General features: G+C 54.8%; 1 protein-coding gene across 2 annotated transcripts; it reads left to right on the top strand.

Moving 5' to 3' along the window:
• Nucleotides 1-36: 36 nt before the first annotated feature.
• Nucleotides 37-17,572, top strand: SLC66A1 (solute carrier family 66 member 1). 2 transcript variants are annotated; one of them, XM_081307329.1, is made up of 9 exons: nucleotides 37-259; nucleotides 479-587; nucleotides 3,458-3,700; nucleotides 10,678-10,807; nucleotides 11,441-11,528; nucleotides 12,658-12,800; nucleotides 12,942-13,034; nucleotides 13,606-13,793; nucleotides 14,959-17,567. In XM_081307329.1, the coding sequence occupies exons 3-9, from the start codon at nucleotides 3,537-3,539 to the stop codon at nucleotides 15,026-15,028; spliced, it is 876 nt and encodes a 291-aa protein (XP_081163455.1). In that variant the 5' UTR covers nucleotides 37-259; nucleotides 479-587; nucleotides 3,458-3,536; the 3' UTR covers nucleotides 15,029-17,567. The 2 variants fall into 2 exon arrangements, with proteins under 2 accessions (XP_081163455.1, XP_081163456.1); XM_081307330.1 differs by having other exon boundaries at nucleotides 37-587; nucleotides 13,606-13,803; nucleotides 14,969-17,572.
• Nucleotides 17,573-19,025: the final 1,453 nt, after the last annotated feature.

Raw genomic sequence — 19,025 nt, 5'->3', positions numbered from 1 at the left:
CCGCGAGGCTCTGGGGACCTGGCGACGGCGCTCTGTCAGCTGACCGAGGCTGGGACCAAACCTAGAAGCCTGGTCCCGCGGCGGATCTCGACGTGGTGAGGTGGCTGGGGGCTGACAGCGGACCCCAAGGCTGGGGGTCGGGACTCTTGGTGCTTTCTGCACGTCTTTCCAGCATCTCACTCCAGCCTCTGCACGGTCCCGGGCTTCTGTCCCCTCCTGTGGCGCGAGATCCTGGGGCGAGACACCGGGCCGGCACTGGGTAGCCCTCAGGGCCCCGGTCGCTCCCACCTCGGGGGCGATCACCACGGCTTCTTGGGCTGGCCTGGCCAGTGTTTGGGGTCTGAGTCCTCTTTCACCTGCTGGTCGCGGTCGACGGGCCCCTGGCTTCCAGTGGCTTTGTTTTCCCCCGGGCGGGCCGGGCGAGGGGGGCTCGCGGCGCTGGCCCCAGCGGCCGCCCTGTCATTATCCTTCTAAACAGGCGGCCCGCGCCAGGCTGAGTCACCAGGAGGGAGTTGTGGCCGCCGCTCCGGAGGCTGGGAGTGGGTGGAATCCTCAAGCCAGGACGCTGCACGCCACATTCTGCCCAGGTATGCAGGGAGGGGAGCCCAGATGGGCCCCTCCCACGCCATACTTAGGGCAAGGGTCCACGTGTGTGCTGGGGGAGTGTGGATTTAGATATGTGAGGACTGGCCAGGGTCTTGTCCATTCAGCTTACTGAAGGCTACTCTGTGCCTGGGACCCGGGTGGGTTGGAGTGGGGTGGGAGTGGGATAGCAAGAGCAGACAAATAGCCATCCCTGAAGGTTACTATCCGAGTGTGTGCCTTGTGCCGCGCACCAGTCTAATATGGCAGGCTCTGGGTTATCTCATCCAACTCCGGCAGGCAGCAGGCAGGTTAGCTCTTGCCCTCCATCCCAGGCCCTCTGAGATCACAATATTGCTCTTCTTTCCTTTTCTTTTCTCTTTTTCTCTCTTTCTCCTCCTTTATGATTCTCTTTTCCTCCCTCCTGTTTCCTTTCTCTCCTGTGCACCTGGTGTCACAGGCCGTGAGAATAGGAAGTACACAACCAGTTAAGGGGAGAAGAGCGTGTGTAAACAGCAGTGGTTGGCTGAGGTCTGTAGGTAAGCCTTCTTCGTGTGTGGCCTATGACGGGAGGAGGCAGCAGGTCCTGTCTGGCTACCTCTTCTAGGCCTCTTGGATAGGGCAGTTCAGAACTGGGTCATAGTATGTCTTTGCCAGGCCTTCAAGGGTGATAAGGGCCTTACTAGGGAAAGAGAAAGCAGTGAAGATGTCTGACCCTGAAATGACTCTTTGAGGACTTGGAGCAGGAGATAAAGTTAAGAGGGCAGTTCTGGTGTCTTGGGGCCTTGCCCTCAAGGACTTTAGCTTGATCCGGTAAACCAAGGTGGACACTTGCTCTGCTTTGGTGGGAAGTCATCTCTCTGGCTTCCCTTGGGATCCAGGAGAAGGTTTGGGTGGGGCTAGAGATGCTCTCTCCAGCCCAGCCTTTCTCAAAGTGCATCGTGTGCACCGGGATTCTTTAAGAAGCTGAGCAGAGGGTCCTGCGGGAACCCAGAATCCCTGTCCACCCCATTTCTGTCTTAATCTGGTGAAAGGAGGGAGTGAGCAAGAGGCCCCAGGGTGGTCAAGATACTGGACTCTCTTGTTTACATCAGACACTAGCCTGTGTTGGATCAGACATGGACCGAGAGGGTCATGTGCATTTCGTCATCCCAGCCACCCTAAGGACGGAGTGTCATTAGCCCTGTTTTATAGATGGGCTCAGACAGATTAACTCACTTGCCCAAGTCCACTCATCCTCATCTGTAAAATGGGTCAGTGTTCCCTGAAGGTTACTATCTGAGTGTGTGCCTTCTTAATGACATGTGCTGACACGTGATGCACTTCAGGGGCATGCTTAGAATCCACGGGGGAGGACGAGGGAGGCAGTCCAGGTGAGGGGCTGGCTGGGGAGCAAAAGGACTGGATTTGAAATGCCTGTGGCATTGCAGAGGTGCAGTTCTTACCTGGACCGAGTGTTAATCGGGGTGGCCTTGTGGGTGCCAGTGACAGACATCAGGTATATGCTTCCATCAAGGGTAGCCACCGAGATCCAGGAGGAGGCTTTCTGCCACCCTGAGCCTGGCCCTGGAGATACTGCAGTGAGCAGTCCAGACAGTGACCTGGGACGCCCTTGCCCTCAGAGCCGGGGCTTCTGAGCACAGCTAGTCACATTTGGACTGAGAACCTCAGCTTCCTAAGAAAAGGAGCTGACTCGCTTCCTTTTCCTCCCTGACGCTGCCCCCTCCCTGCGACCTCAGCATTTCCCTGCATCCAGCCAGGGCATTGCTTTGTGAGGAGCCTGGGGCCCCCGGCACAAGTGGGAAGCGAGGTGGCTGGAGCACACCCCCAGCCTGGGTGAGGAAACTCCCTCTTGGCACAGCGAGAAAAGGGGAAGCCAGGTTTCTCCTCTGCCAGCAGCCAGCAGCACTAGCAGGGACAAGAAGCATCTGAGGCAGTGGGGCGTGGCAGGTCTCCGTCCTGGGCTTGGCTCCGTTGCTTCCTACCTGGGTGGCCTGGCAGATCATGGCCCTCTGCTAGTTTGAGGTGCCTCCTGGATCTATCAGTGGTCCCTGCTGAGCACAGAAAACACTGGACAGGTGCCTAGCACAGAGTCCGGCAGTTAGGATGGTGGTGACTGTCATGGATGAAGGTGGCCCTGGCTAGACCCTGCTTCCTCTTCCCTGTAGGTTATCACTCAGGCAGTGATGGCTCTACTTTGTCCTGGGAGGGACCTTCTCTACTGGCCCCCATGCCAGCCATGTTCTGGCTTGGGAGGTGGCTGTCGATTCCCATGGGCCACAACAGGAGAACCTAGGGGGGACTCGAGCATCCTGTGTGTGGATCCCAGCCATCTGACCAATGCATAGGCAGCTGTCCTTCCAATGAGATCATGAACTTAACAGGCCTGGCCTCCCAGACCCTCCCAGAATAATTTACAGCAAAAACAGAATCAACTTAAATGTTATGGGTTATAACAAAAGCTCACCCTGGGGACCCAGTTCTACGTGCTGTTTGTCTGAACGTACTTAAGCAGAATAGCAGCCATACGAGGCAGGCCCTGTTGCTACCCCACTGCTTAGGAGAGGGCCGAGGCCCGAGAGGCTGAGACTGGCCCACGGTGGAAGCGCTGCCCAGTGAGACGCTGGGAGGTGAATGCACTTGTCTCGACCACAGCCCCTGCACTCCCCCAGCGCATGTTTGAGGTTGTCAGACCTTGATTTGATCTGTGTCCCCAGAGGCCATTGCATCCTATGGGGGAGGACTGTGTCTTCCTCCTCTTCTGGCTCAGGGGCTTGGTCAGGGGCAGATGACTGGGCCCAGGCAGCGTAAGTCGGGATGACCATGGACAGGAGCTGGACCTTCCACCCCTGAGGCCTCCTCTCTCTCCCTGTAGGACCAACCCTCGCCTGCTCTGCACGCCAGCGCCTTCTCCCACGCAGCCCTCGAAGGCGGGGGCCCCTCTCCCTGCAGCCATGGTCCGGAGGAAACTGGGCCCTGGCAACTTCTCCAGCTGCCCCAATGGATCCAGCCAGTGGATATGGGATGTGTTTGGCGAATGTGCCCAGGACGCCTGGGACGAGGCCAGCGTGGGCCTGGGCTTGATCTCCATTTTCTGCTTTGCAGCATCCACCTTCCCGTGAGTAGTCCCTGGTGGCAGAGTTGGGCAGGGATAGTGGCTGTGCTGGCCTCCAGGCCAGGTGTACCCCTTCTCTTCCTCCAGCTGCATTCACTGACAGTAGGTCCAGCCTCATGCTGGGCAATGCTTATAGAGATGCAAGAACATTTGCAGCAGTTTATTGAGTGCCTGCTGTGTACCTGGCTCAGTTCCAAGGGCTGGACATGCTTTTACCTCATCTGGTCCTCTTAACAACCTTGTGACAGAGCTAGTTACTTTCCCTATTTGACAGATGAGGGAACTGAAATCCAGGGGGGTGAAGGAACTGGCCCAGGGTTGCATAGCTGTGAAGGTGGGGAGCGGGCGGCCTGGAGGCAGCAAGCAGGCTCTCGACCTTGGAGCTTGGACAGTCTGGGGGTGGAGACAGAGCTGCGGTGTGAGCACTGCTGTTTTGGGGGTTCAAGGACACTGTGCCTGACAGCACAGGGGTCAGGAGCGTTCACACATCGCTGCTGTGAGTCTGGTGTCTTCTCGTCTCTGAAATGGGAACAGGTTGCCACCCTTAGGTTGCTGCGAGGGTGACATAGGGGAGTGTAAGGTACACATGGGCCTTCACACGCAGAGGAGAGGGCGCCTCCCCAGGCTGCAGGGGCAGGAGGGGGTTGCAGAAAGGGCCTGGAGGTCGGCCCTAAGCCAGGAGCTGTCGGATAGGTGAGAACTGGAGTGTGGGGGAGAGTGCGTCAGGGGACAGCAGGTGGAGGAGACAAGGGACAGTGTCACAGCACTTGGCTGGACAGTGTGGGGAGATCAAGGAGGTCAACAAAGGAGGTGCCACCCGAGGCTTGCTCTCCAGTGTTAAGAAATGAGCTCATGGTAGAGCGTGTGCCTGGCTTGAGGAGGCCCTGGGTTCCACCCCCAGAAAAACAACCACCACCAAAAGGTCGCTGCTCTTTATTGTGAGGCCCAGGATCATGGTTTGATCAGGGGCTTCCCGTGGTTTTAGTAGCTTCGTTAAGAGCATTCGCATGTGGTACAGCTGACCCATTTCAACGCATAAGTCAACGATTTAGTGGATCCAGAGTTGGATAACGGTTGCCACGATTCATCTTAGAACGTTTCCTCACCCGAAAAGAAACGCACCCGTCAGCAGTCACTTCTCCTTTCCCCAACCCTCTGTCCTGGCGGCCACCCATCTCCTTTCTCTGTCTCTGTAGATTAGCCTGATCTGGACGTTTCTTGTTTTTGAACAGAATTTTAATTTTTATTTATGAATTGTTTTATATCATATAGTTTTCCATGAGGACACTGTTGTCCATCAGAATAAACATCAAGCGATGTTAAACAAACAAACACACAAACAAAAATCTCTTTAGGATCCTCAGTAATTTTTAGGATATGAGGGGATTCATAGAGAAAGGATTTTGAGAACTGCGGCTTAAATTCATCCCCTTGACTTTGACATTCTAAGTAGAACTACACCGCAGTTCATCAGTCACGAAATACTGTCATGTCTGCACTCTGTTGAGCAGCTGAGAATGTATACATAACTGAGAGGAAACAGGAAGCACAGAAGGTTGTCCAGAGTCTTGGTGAGGTGAGCGGGTGTTCGCTGTTGGATAAGTAGGTGGTTAAAATTGGTGGTGTTTCTAAAAGAGTCAACTCGGAATTTTCATATGAACGGCCTCAAAGAACCCCGAGGATAGCTGGGGATGGAGAAAAGGAGGCCGTGGGAGACTGCCTGCCCGACACCCGCATGCCACAGTGCTGGATACGCCTGCTCAGTGTCATCGGCGGGGGACTGTGGTCAGTTTGCCAGGAAGCCAAGGCACCGAGGACAGGATGGCACGTTTTGTCTAAAATGCAAAGTGCACACACACAGAGCCACCCACCCACACAATAAAAAACGCTCAAATCTCTATCAAGTACATCAAGCCACTTCCCCAGAAGCTCCTGGGGGAAAATTGCGTTTCATAGGTGACCTGTATTTCAGTATTTGATGAAAAATGCAATGTCTGTCTCTTTTTTCTCTTTTGGCATTCTTGTCACTACAGCGAGAGGAGCCGTGTTTTAAGTGTTTATCAAACTTAAACCCTATGGGGATATAAACCTGGATAATAACTCAATAAGATAAGCATTTTTCAAGGAAATTGTGCTATGGGGAGGGTTGGATAATGAAACCCATGAAACATATGTATATTTTAATATCTAATATTAGCATAATTTTTTTAAATTTAATGAAACTAGATAGCAGCATCTTTATTATATGTCCTGAATTTTGTCCCTTGATTTTGTTGTTTTTTCAGGAAAAAAAAAATGAGCCCCTTAATTTATGAAGCTTGGGAGTATTCTTAGATTCAGGCACCTCAGGCTTCATGTAATTAACAAATTGCTTCTAATCCAGAAATTGCTAATGACAGTTCTGCTCCCCTGCATACTAGGCCAGTAAAATTTTATTGCCTTTGTCAAGTTTTATGTAAGTATCCTATACAAATACTTGTTTTAAGCATATAAATATCATTCACATAATAATATTTAACAATGTATCTGACCCACGTCATTTGCAAAGCTTGCCACTTTTCTCTGTCCTTCACTCAGAACGTCGTTTTGTTTAGTTTGATACCTTAAAATGATGGTGCTAATATGGCTGTGTTTTTTTATCTTGCTCTTCTGGGGTACACAAACACAAAACTTATCTTATTTCAACAGAAGACCCTGCTAGTAACAAGAAAGCATGAAAATCTTCAAAGAACTCTTTTAAGGATGGAAATTATCCCATAAATTCCTGCAGGCTTAAGAACCCTTCATGATGTCTTTTCTGGCAATCCCTCACCCTTGTGTCTCACCCTCTCCCCGGCCCACACTCCAATCCAATTGTTCATTTTCAATTCATTGCATCTAGTAGAAAGAGAATCCTGCTGAGATCTAAACTTTCCATCCATCAGGACAAAATCCTTTTATTTTTTAAACATTTTTAGTTGTAGATGGACACAATATCTTTATTTATTTATTTTTAATGTGGTGCTGAGGATCCCACCCAGTACCTCACACATGTGAGGCAAGCGCTCTACCACTGAGCTACAGCCCCAGCCCCAGGACACAGTCCTTTTAAATTGATGTGCTGAGTCACTAATATTAGAGAGAGGAACAAATTGATTTTTAAAAGTCAATAAAATACAACAGTCCTTAGGATGCAAATGGAGATGTTTGATCTGGACATTTCATCATTGACTTAAATGGAATCATACAGTGTGTGACTTTTGGCACTAGTTTCTGTCACTTGGTAAGGTCTTCAAGATTCATCTGTGTTGCTGGTGCAGGGGTACCTGCCTCTTGTCCAGCTGCTTGGGAGGCTGAGGCTGGAGGATCACATGAACCCAGGAATTCAAGAACAGCTCGGGCAACATAGCTGGACCCTGTCTCAGAGGAAGATAGATAGATAGACAGACAGGGGGAGAGAGAGAGAGAGAAAAGAGAAGAGAAGAGAAGAAAGAAGCTAGGCTCAGTGACACATACCCACAATCTCAATTCCAGCAACTTGGGAGACCAAAGCAGGAGGATCAAATTCAAGGCCAGCCTCAGCAAATTAGTGAGGCCCTAAGTGAGACCCTGTCTCAGAATAAAAAATAAACAGGGCTGTGGTTGTGGCTCAGTGGTAAAGTACTTCTGGGTTCAGCTGGAAGGAAGGAGATAAGAAGAGAGCGAGGGAGGGAAGGAAAGACGGAAGAAAGGAAGGTTAGTTATCCATGTTGTATCATGTATCAGTAGTTCAGTCCTTTTTATAGCTGAATAATATTCCATTCTATGTACATACCACATTTTGTTCATGCATTCATCCATGATGAACATTGGAATCATTACCCTTTTTATTTTTTTATTTTAAGATTTTTTTTTTCAGTTTTCGGCAGACACAACATCTTTGTTTATATGTGGTGCTGAGGATCCAACCCGGGCCGCACGCATGCCAGGCAAGCGTGCTACCGCTTGAGCCACATCCCCAGCCCTCATTGCCCTTTTTAGTTATTGTGATTCCTGTTGAATGTGTGTTCACATACAAGTGTTAGTGGAGATTTGTTTTTACTTCTCTTGAGTAATTTTCCTAGGATTAGAATTACTAAGTCAAATAGTAACTGTTTAATCTTTTTTGGGGGGGCGGGGTGCAAGGGTGGTACTGTGTTGGGCCACATCCTCAGTCCTATTTATTTATTTATTTATTTTGGTTGCCAGGGATTGAACTTGGGCACTCGACCATTGAGCCATATCCCTAGCCCTGTTTTATATTTTTTATTGGATACAAGGTCTCATTGAGTTGCTTAGCACCTCACTAAATTGCTGAGGCTGGCTTTGAACTCGCAATCCTCCTGCCTCCGCCCCCCTCCCCAAGCCACTGGGATTACAGGCGTGTGCCACTGCGCCCGGCTTTTATTATTTATTCTGAGACCGGGTCTGGCTAAGTTACTGAGGCTGGCCTGGAACTTGCGATCCTCCTGCCTCAGCCTCCTGAGTCACTGGGATCACAGGTGTTTGTCACTGTGGCCAGCCTAACTTTTGTTTAAAATTTTGAGGACTTGCTGGACTGTTTTCCCAATGGGCTGTTCGTTTCACACTCCCCGCAGCAGTGTTTAGGGATCCACTGTCTCCAGATCCCCCTGAGGACCTGGCACTGTGTGGTTTTATCACAGCCGTCCTCGTGCGTGTGCCGTGGTATCTAATGATGTCTACTTTATGGTTTTTTTTTTTTTCCCCTTTTGGTGTCATATCTAATCCAACTACCAAAGACTGGGCCTTTTATTCTAAGAGGTTTCCAGATGTGACTTACGTTTGGTTGTTTGATCTGTTTGTGTTATAGTTCATATATGGTGTGAGGTAGGGGCTCACCTTCATTCTTACACATGTGGATTTCCAGGTGTCCCAGCGTTGTGTGTTGAACAGACTGTCCCTTCCCTGTTGAATCACCCCAGTGCCCTGTTGGAGGCTTCCATTCTGCTGAGTCACCTGCTCCCAGGTGCCAGGTGCCATGTGCCCCATGGCATGGGAAACCAGGGGGATGCATTCTTACCTCTGCAGAGCATCTAGGGAAGTAGGATGGGAGCCTGGAGCTTGGGGGCCAGGAAGCTCAGTGAGCAGTGGGCGGGGGGGGGGGGGTAGGGGCCACAGGAGGAACCCTGCACGGGGCTGGGTGACTGATGGAGGCTGGGGAGGCTACCTGTGTCCCGGAGAACTTGCCAGCAGTATCTGAGGAGCTCCTGGAGCTTCCGCTTCCTGCCTGGGCCTGGCTGATTAACCAGTGAGGGGGTTGGAGGTTGTGGAGGGAGCCCCATGTGACAGCGGAAGGGCAGCCACCTCCCAGTTATTCCTAGGACTCTGGGTCCCCTGGGTGGACAAAGTCACTCTCCTGCAGTTTATGAGACAACCAAGCAGAGCATCTTAGGAGGCACCTGAGGGCCAGGGGGTAAGCCTGCATCTAGGGCCTTCTCCCTGCTGGGCCTCTGCTGGCAGCTGCCCCTGCCCCCAGCAAATGTGAGTCCAGGAGGGGTGGGGCTGTTGGGTGTCACCAAGAGGGAGGAGAAGAGGCCTGCAGGGCTCCCGAGGAGGAAGCCCAGGGAGGAGCTATTTCTGGCTATTTCTGAGACGTGAAAGATGAAGAGGCGTCCCGTTCCGTCCTGTCCCATCCCTTCCCGGAGGGGGCCTGCAGGCCATCCTGAGGTGAAGGGAAGGCAGCCCTGAGTTGGGGTGGGGGCCTCGGGGCCTTGCAGGGAGGTGCCAGAGGATGTGGTCCTTACTGAGGAGCAAAACACTGGACAGCTGTTTTTGGCAAGATTGGGGTTTTAGAAAAATCCCCAAGAGGAAGGGTGGCTTTGAGGGGAACCAACTTGGCTAGACCTGGTGGGGGGAGGGGCTGTGAGAGATGTGGCCGTGGCAATGGCAAGGGCCAGGCCCAGGCTTTCTTGGTCTGGCCTTGGGCAGCGGGTGGATGAGAGGCCATTTAGTTTCTCCCTTTCCTTTTCTTTTTGGTGCTGAGGATGGAACCCAGGGCCTCGCACAAGCCCCACCATGGGGCCACCCGAGCCCCCTCTTCTTTCCTTTGCTGGTCCTTCCTTTTTTCCTCTTTGCAGATGATTCAAAAGAAGCTTGAGGTCTTGAGGGTGCAGCTCGGTGACGGTCTTGCCCAGCACGTGGGAGGCCCCGCCCCGGGTCCCTCCTCAGCACTGGGGGGGAGGGCAGGTAGGGGAAGTTTGAGCAGCAAATGGCTTTGGTGTGACATGACCTCCGCGGTCCCCGGGGCAAGGACCATGATAGACCTGACTTCACGGGGGCTGTGGGGACTGGAGGCGCTGATACACACCAAGGGCTCTGAGCCCTGTGACCCTCTGTGGCAGCACTGGCTCACGTGGGGATTCGGGCTCATATTACCACCCGATCACAGTTCCAGAGAAAGGGTCCCAACACCAGGGACCTTTGGGAAAACATCCAGGGAAGCAAAAGCCGGAGACGTTTGTTCCAGAGTGACAAGATCCCTGCCTGCGCTCCTCGCCGGCCCTCTGAGGACAGTCAGGCTGTGGTCTGGCCTGTCATATCAAGCGCTCCAGGGTCCTGGGCCCGGCCACCAATGCCATCTTGCTTCCAATCCCCCTGTCCTGATCCAAAAGAAAGAGCATCCAGGGAACCTGTGAAGTTGTCCTTAGGGCCTGACACAGACTTTAGGACCCCACGTCCCCAGGGACCCCAGGGTCCTGTGGAGGGGATCCTGAGAAGCATGGGGTCTCTCCAGAAGATGCACAGCCCTAGGCTGTCAGGCCAGAAGAGGGTGCCCCGTAGAAATCCTCTGAAGGGCAGAGAAAGGAAGGAAGGTTGGGCTCCTGGGCTGCCTCCTGGCCATTGCTGCCCCTGCCTCCCTGTACCATGGTCAGTCACCTCTTCTGGGGAAGGTTCCCTCATTGGCCCTCGAAGGCGGCTCCACAGCCCCCAGCCTCTGAGCTGTGTCCCCTCCTCTTCCATAGCCAGTACATCAAGGCCTGCAAGACCGGCAACATGGACCAGGCCCTGTCCCTGTGGTTCCTCCTCGGCTGGATTGGCGGAGATTCCTGCAACCTCATCGGCTCCTTTCTGGCTGACCAGCTGCCCCTGCAGGTGGGCAGGTCCCTGGGCAGGTGGGGCAGCTAAGGACAGCCCTGGCAGAGAGGCCTTGGGAGCAGCTAGCAGAAGAGGTCCAGGCTTCAGAATCCTGACCCCACACCTAGAGAAAGCCTTCTGCCTGCCGTGCTGTGTGATAGTGGGCAAGTCACTGCCCTCTCTGGGCCTCAGTTTCCCCATCTGCAGTATGAGTTTACCAAACCCAGGGCTCTTTAGCTTCTGACGTGTTTTCTGGATGTGGGGCCCTTGAGGAAATGAAGTCTCTGGGAACCCCAGATGTCATTATCTCCTGTGGCCAGGCAGAACTGGGAATCACAGGAAGACAGTGTCTTCCCAAGAGGGACCATAAAGCCTCGACTGCTCTCATGGCTAAACCAAGGCATCACGTGACCCCCGAGTTCTGTGTTGTCCTGTTAGTGCCAGCCGTGGATCCTCGGCACCTGCCGGGGCTGGATGCTTAGTGGGTCCCGCGGCCCACCTGCTCACTCGCTCGTGCCAGGGTAGGTGACTCCTTTCCAGGTGAGGAGACAGGCTCAGGGAGGTGAAGTGACGCAGTCAGGTCCCCCAGCTGGGCTGCAGCAGTCTCCTGGGACCGCAGCCAGCCCGAGGGCCCTGCCCCTTGTCTTGCAGACCTACACAGCTATCTATTACGTCCTGGCCGACCTGATGATGCTGACGCTGTACTTCCACTACAAGTTCAAGAAGCGGCCCTCTCTCTGTGAGTAGCGGCTGCTCTGGTCAGGAGCTCTGCTGGCAGCCCAGGGGGCCCGGGGCGGGGGAGGAAGCAGGGTTCCCACTGCAGGCTGATAAAACTGACCACACACAGGCCTTATCTAGAAGCCTGGACCTCAATTAAACAAGATGGAAGGTCAGGGCGTGAACACATCCGGCCCAGACCACAGGGAGGGTCACTTCACTGAATTCTCATTCAGCACACATGGCCTCGCTCCTCTGTGCCTGGCCCCAGCCTTAGAGCTGGGAATTGAGAACGTGTCACACGGGCTGCCTCTGCCCAGCAGGACTCAGAAGGCACTATAGACAGGTCACTACGGAGACAGTGGAGGCACTAGGAGGGCACTGAGGCAGGGCCTCTCTGCTTGAGATAACTGCCCCCCCCCGCCCCCGCTGCCGTCATTTCACCTTAAGGAAGGTACTGTCATTTTACCTAATCTACAGATGAAGAATTAAAACTCAAAAAGGTTAGCTGGGAGTGGTGGCACGTGCTGTGATCCCAGCAACTCAAGAGGCTGAGGCAGGGCTGGGGTTGTGGCTCAGGAGCAGAGCACTTGCCTAGCAAGGGGGACCCTGGGTTTGGGTTTGACCCTCAGCACCACATAAAAACAAATAAAATAAAGGTTAGATTCTTAAAAAAAAAAAATGGGGCTGGGGATGTGGCTCAAGCGGTAGCGCGCTCGCCTGGCATGCGTGCGGCCCGGGTTCGATCCTCAGCACCACATACCAACAAAGATGTTGTGTCCGCCGAGAACTAAAAAATAAATATTAAAAATTCTCTCTCTCTCTCTCTCTCTCTCTCTCTCTCTCTCTCTCTCTCCCCTCTCTCACTCTCTCTTTAAAAAAAAAAAAAAAAGAGGCTGAGGCAGGTGGATCACAAGTTCAAGGCCAGCCTTACCAACTTAGCAAAGCCCTAAGCAAATTAATAAGACTGTGTCTCAAAATAAAAAGGCTGGGGATATAGCTCAGTAATAAAAACCCTCAAAGAGGTTAGGTCACTTGTCCAAGGCCACCCAGGACCTAAAAGCTTAGGGGCGAGGCTGGGACTCCATCCCAGTCTGTCTGTTGCCACTCAGATCCCTAACCTTGGCTCTTCTCTTCTGCCTCGTGACCAGTATCTGCGCCCATCAATTCTGTGCTCGTGTTCATCTTGGGGACCGTGTGTACCATGCCACTACTGAGGGGCACCAGCCCTGTGGCTGCCCAGAGGGAAGTCTTCCGGGGGAGGACGCTCCTGTCCGTAGAGCCGGGCAATAAGGTGAGGTGGGGTGAGTGGTGGTACAGTGGGTGGGCTCCCCGCTGCATGGTCAAGTGGGGTGGGAAATCACCCTCTGGGAGGGATCTCTCTGCACCTGCAGCGCCCACTCGCCACTGAGCAGTCTCCTCTGCCCCCACCCAGCCCTTCACGAAACAGGAGATCATTGGCTTTGTCATCGGCTCCATCTCTAGCGTGCTGTACCTGCTGTCCAGGCTGCCCCAGATCCGCACCAACGTGAGCCCCGAGTCAGGGTGGGCGGGTGCCAGGGAACAGAGCAGCTCTCCTGGGTTAAGAAGGAGCCTGGTGCAGGATTTTTTATTCAGATGGTCTGGGACCAGCCTCACTGTTGGCTTGGGCAAGTCACGTCCACTCTCTGCCTCAGTTTCTGCCTCTGGAAAATGGGCATGTGAGGGCCGCCATGGAGGGCTGCAGGAGACCCATGTGTGTCCCAGGGCAATTGGAGGTCACACGAGAGGGAGGAGCTAGGCTTGGAGGCTGAGGGGAGAAGGTGAGGGCAGTGGTGAGGAGGCTGGCCGGGCCCCAGGAGTCCAGGCAGGGCTGGAGAGTGAGGACCTGGGGCCGCCAGTCACGGGTGGGGCCTGGGTCAAGTGGTTGGAGCGAGGATGAGGTGTCTGGCCCTGGATGAGGCTGGTCTGTATGCCAGGCGCATGTTGGGTGCTGGGCAGATGGTGAAAAACCCGCTCAGAGTGTCATAATACAGGGCAGACAGACACGTGGACAGTTACGGTCCAGAGTGACAAGAGCCGTCTTTGATGTCTCTAACCCCAGCCTTCTTGGCCCCCAGTTCCTGCGGAAGTCAACCCAGGGCATCTCCTACTCGCTGTTCGCGCTGGTGATGCTGGGGAACACGCTGTATGGACTGAGTGTGCTGCTCAAAAACCCCGAGGTGGGCCAGAGCGAGGGCAGCTACCTGCTGCACCACCTGCCCTGGCTCGTGGGCAGCCTGGGCGTGCTGCTGCTTGACACTGTCATATCCTTCTAGGTGTCCAGGGCTGGGGAGCAGCGGGGGGCGGAGCTTCAGCACCTGTCTACCCATCTACCTAGCCATTCATCCCACCATTTACCCACCGACCTGGGCAACCTGGCACCCACCCACCCACCCATCTGCCCATCCATCCACCCACCTACCCATCAACCACCCGCCTACCATCAACCTACCCATCCACCCATCCCTCCCTCCCTCCTCGTATTAATCCATTCTAGAGTTCCTACCTCCTGTCTGCCAGGCACCAGATTCATTAGTGAGCCAGAACAGAATGGCCCTTGCCTGGTGACCCTTAGAGCTCAGTGGAGAGCTAGGCAGGACACAGGATTGCCAGCTAGTTACTTCCTTGCAGTGATACCAAGAGCTGCAGAGAAAGATGGCAGGAGAGCTCTCCTCAGGACTGCCCTGGCATTTGAGCTGGCCTGGGGGAGGAGATGTTGGTCAGGCAGAGGTGTGGAAGGAGAGTTCCCGGCACAGCTTGTGCAAAGGGCCTGAGGAATAGAAAAGAGGGCTCCATCCAGGCCATGGGAATACAAGCTGGAACATGGAGCCCCATGGGAGTTAGAGTCAGAAACCCTGGGTTCAAATCCTGCCTCCTCCACGACTTCATAGCTGTGTGACACAGCGCAGACCATCCACCTGTGTCCCCATATCCTCATCTAAGTCTACAGTTGCTGTCTCACCAGGATAATGGGTGATTATGTCAGATAAGATATCTGAAAACTCCCCACGTGACCTGGCACTCAGTGAGTGCTCAGTAAATATTTGCTGAATAGCAGAACAGGACATTATTTGGGAGAAAGGAAACATGGACCTTGTTTTAACATTCGCTGAGTCCCTGCAGGATGTGATAAGGAAAAAAAAATTAAGCTCTAGTGGCCCCAAATGGCCCAGCCGCTTGGTACACCCCAAGGTGCTGTAGGGTGGCTGGACAGCAGGTCCTGGGCCTGCGAGGAGGCGAGGCCACCTGAGGAAGGCCTTGGCTGGACACTGGGAGCCAGGACAGCATGCAGTGGGGAGGGTACAGCAAGAGCCAGGGCCGGGGGTCCTGCCTGGCCCCTCCCCTGTGAGGGGGGGGTACCGAGGGAGGGTGAGAAGAGGGGACATGGGCCTCCGCTCCTGCTCCGTTAGCCTTGACGCCAGCCCTCAGATCTCTATCCAGTTCTTGATGTACAGGAACAACACCACCTCCTCAGAGCATGAGCCCCTCCTCCCCAGCTGACCGGCACCTCAGAAGGACAGGGACCTCCAGGTGCCACGCCCAGGAAGCGAGAGGTGTTGCTGCCCCTGTGTTGGGCCCTGGGGACAGCCTGGGGGAGGCCTAGAGTTCCTGGCCCAACTGTCTCCCCACCAGATTGACTGACTCTTCTAGAAGCCAGACAGTCCCAGGGCCGCCCAGCCACCCTGGAAACACACTTCCCGGGTCCAAGGCAGCTGTCCCAGGAAGCTTCAAGGGAGGGGCTGCGCAGAGAGCTCAGGGCTCAGAAGACAGCGCGTTGCCCCTCCAGCCACCTACCTCATTCTGCCTGCACAATGGGGCCACAGCTGCAGCAGGTGGACCGGGACAGTCCGGTTGATTCAAGATGACCTAGTAAACGCTACTTCCCAGAACCACCTGCTTCCGTTGCTCCTTCCCCAGGTGCCGGGGGCCTGGGCTGCTCTGAGGAACGTGGTGAATGGGGACCCAGTATGAGCTGGGCCAGAGGGGACACATCTGCCCACAGCCCTGACCCAGCCTCTTGGGGTGCCTTGTTCCTTTAACCTGCATCTCTGGGCCTCTCTGTGACCCACCCCACCTTGGTAGTGGGGACAAGGAAGTGAGAATCATGTCAGTGGGTCCTTGTTCCTGGTGCTCAGAAGAAGCAGAATAGTTAAGGTTCAGCTCGGTTGGCCTCTTAGCTTTTCAGTGCCTCAGTGACCTCTTTTGTGAAATGGGGTGACAGTGACACCACTTCATATGTCCTTTTAAGGATTAAAGGAGATAGTGTAGTTTGGAGTTTAGCTCCAAACTCTGGTATGTAGTAATTGCTCAGCAAAGGTTAGCCTTGGTGATTTTCAGTTGGAAAAGAGGGACAGTCAGGTCTCTCTGGAGACAGGGTGGCTTCCTGGAGTGGTGACAGGCATCAGGGGAAGAGCAGGGTGTTGTGGCTGTCTCCCTAAACTGCTGAGACTGGGCCTGAACTTGCAACCCTCCTGCCTCCGCCTCCAAAGCAGCTGGGACTGCAGGCATGCGCCCCTGCACCCGGCCTCCGGCTGAAGCCAATTCCGGGGCAGGGGCAGGTGCAAGGCCTGGGGCTGGGGCCTGGGCCGCTCCCACCTACCGAGAGCCTTCCTGAACGAAGGCCAGACCTAGGCTGAGGACAAGGACCAGGTTCTGGGGCCAGGGCTTGTGCAGGTAGCACGTGGGTGGACAGGGTTTGGTTGGGGAGAACCTCTGTGGCTGGAGAGAGTGAGGAGAGGACTGGGGTCCAGGTGGGCAGTGAGAGCGGGAATGGCCAGTGTCCCCAGCCCCGTCTTGAAGGTGCTGTGGAGCTAGAGTGCCGTCGGCCATGCAGCTGGTCTGCTGAGCACTGCCAGGCCGCGTGCCTCGATGTCACCCTCACAGCCCCCGGTCCATGCCACAGCGCCCTGTGACAGGTGGAATGATGGGAAAGAGGAGTTGGGTGACTTGCCTAAGGTTGCCCAGCTGGGAGTGTCCCCTGGGTGACACATTAGACCCTCGGCTGACAGTGGCCTTCTTCACCCGGTTGGAGCCGAGGCCTGGAGTGGGGCTCTCGCTCCCTCCCTGGCTGGGGGTCCTGGGTGTAGCGGTGCCATCCAGCCTTACTGTGCTGGGCTCAGTCCCAGGCTGGGCGGCCTTTCCGTGAGTCTCTGGACCACAGGGGAGGGTGCTCCCGGCCACTGCTGGCCACAGCTCAAGCTTGCTTCAGGTACCATTCACCAGCCGGACATGTGGCTCCATCCAGGGCTCCATGCCACTCACCTGGGGCCAGGTGGCACCCTGTCGGCCTGAAGACCCGGTGCTCAGTGTAGCAGCATGAACCCAAGGGCAGGCCCAACTAGAGCTGGGCAGGAGAGAAAATGAAACCACAGCCCAGCCTCGGGAAGCCCCGTCTAATGGGAGTGTTATTGTCCCTTCCTCTGGGAAGTGCCCAGGCTGATGGGGTGCTCTTGCTTTCAGGTGTCCAGTTTGCTGAGAGCTGTGGCTCCTTCGGCTCAGGAAGCCCCAGTCTTATGGGGGAGGGGTGGCCCCTGTCCCCGGGGAGTGCCCTGTGTGATGGAGGAGGTGTTTTCCCTGCCTCTGGGGGCAGCTGGGGCACAGCTGGCCTCCTCAACGTTGGAGGCCTCATTTGCTGCTCCAATGCAGCGAATGCAGTTGGGCTGGCGCGATGGCACACACCTTTGATCCCAGCGGCTTGGGAGGCTGAGGAAGGAGGATCATGAGTTCAAAGCCAGCCTCAGCAAAAGCGAGGCACTAAGCAACTCAGTGAGACCCTGTCTCTAAATAGGGCTGGGGATGGGGCTCAGTGGTTGAGCGCCCCTGAGTTCAATCCCTAGTACCCCCTCCCAAAATATATATATATGAAAAAGGGCTCAGGGCCTGGGGTTGTGGCTCAGTGGTAGAGCACTTGCCTAACATGAGTGAGGCACTGGGTTCGATTCTCAGCACCGCATATAAATAAAATAAAGGTTCATCAACAACTAAAAAACAAATAAAGTGTGTGCATTAACTAACTAAATAAATAAATAAGAAAGAGCTGGGGATGTGGCTCAATTGTTGAGCACCCCTGGGTTCAATCTCTGGTACAAAAAAAAAGAAAAAGAAGAAAAGAAAAAGAAAGAAAGCCTGGTATATAGCTGGCTCTGGGGCTGGAGGAGCCTGGTGATCTGCCCCAGGGCCTCATGTTCCATGCCCTGGTGGGGTGACTTGGTGACATCCAAGTGGGAGGACAATGTGGGGCACAGACTTTTTTTTTTTAATTTTTAAAAAATATTTATTTTTTTTTAGTTCTCGGCGGACACAACATCTTTGTTTGTATGTGGTGCTGAGGATCGAACCCAGGCCGCACGCATGCCAGGCGAGCGCGCTACCGCCTGAGCCACATCCCCAGCCCCTGGGGCACAGACTTTGAGGTCTGACATCCTGAGTCCCAGGCAGGCCCCTCTATAGCCCGTGACCTGGAGAGACGTCCCAAGATTTCGTTGCTTCATCCTGTGGGACCAGCCGTGACGCCCTGGGCCTCAGAACACAGTTTCGATGATAAAACGGGCCGCGCTGTGAGCTGCCCAGCGCCTGGCCTGCGCAGGAGCCGGTGGACAGGCTGCCTCAGATCAGCCATCCTGGAAGCCCCCGGCTCCTCCCAGGCCAGCCCAGCTGGTAGACACCTCCACGCTGCTGTGGCCCTGCTGACTGCCGTGGGGTCGGAGTTCAGAGCCCGACCGTTGTGGCTTTCCCTTCTCTCCTCTTGTCCTTGGGCAAGGCTAGGGCCTGATGGGACAAGAGCCCCACTCCCTGCCAAATCCCCAGGCCAGTCGTGTGGGCATTGACTTCAGGCCAGGCTTAGCCACAGAAATGGAACCATACTTACCAGTGGTCTTTGTGGAGGAGGGTCTCCCTCAGGATGCGCGTGGCAGCCTGAGGTAGGCCGGTCACCCCGCATGTCCCTACCCTGGCAGGCTAGGTCTATGGAAGTGCCTGGCCCCGTGCTCCACAGCCTGCTGCCTCCCCCAAGTCCCTGGGTGGGGTGGGGGGCAGGAGGAGCTGGCCAGCAGCGGGGCCTTCTCAATGAGGCAGCGTCCACCTCCTGTTGGTTGGTCATCTATGGCACCTGAGAACTTTTGGGAACACCTAAGACAACATGGCCTTCAGCTCTCCCACTCTGCGGGAAGGCGTGAAGTCCACAACTCACCCCCTTCTGCCTTTCTCTGGTGGGACTTGGCTTCATCGGGGCAGAATGGCAGGACCTCAGAGGTTCTCAGGGAAACAGCCTGGTCCTGAACCAGACGACAGAGCATTAAGCCAGTCGGCCTTGCAATTAGCCCTGAGCTAACCCTGTGGGGTGCCTGTCAGTGTGGATTGACTCGGGTCAACCCTGTGACAGCCCGGAGGACACAGTCACCTCCACTGTGCCCACTTCCCTACCCCCACAGAGCCCATCTAACCTGTTCACCATGTATCCCCAGTACCTAGTAGGTGTTCAATAAATGGTGAATAAGTG

Source organism: Spermophilus citellus (genome assembly GCF_964194105.1).
Source record: "Spermophilus citellus genome assembly, chromosome: 9".
NCBI lineage: Eukaryota > Metazoa > Chordata > Mammalia > Rodentia > Sciuridae > Spermophilus > Spermophilus citellus.
Note: the sequence above shows the minus strand (reverse complement) of the source record. Positions and strands in the feature narration are given on the sequence as shown.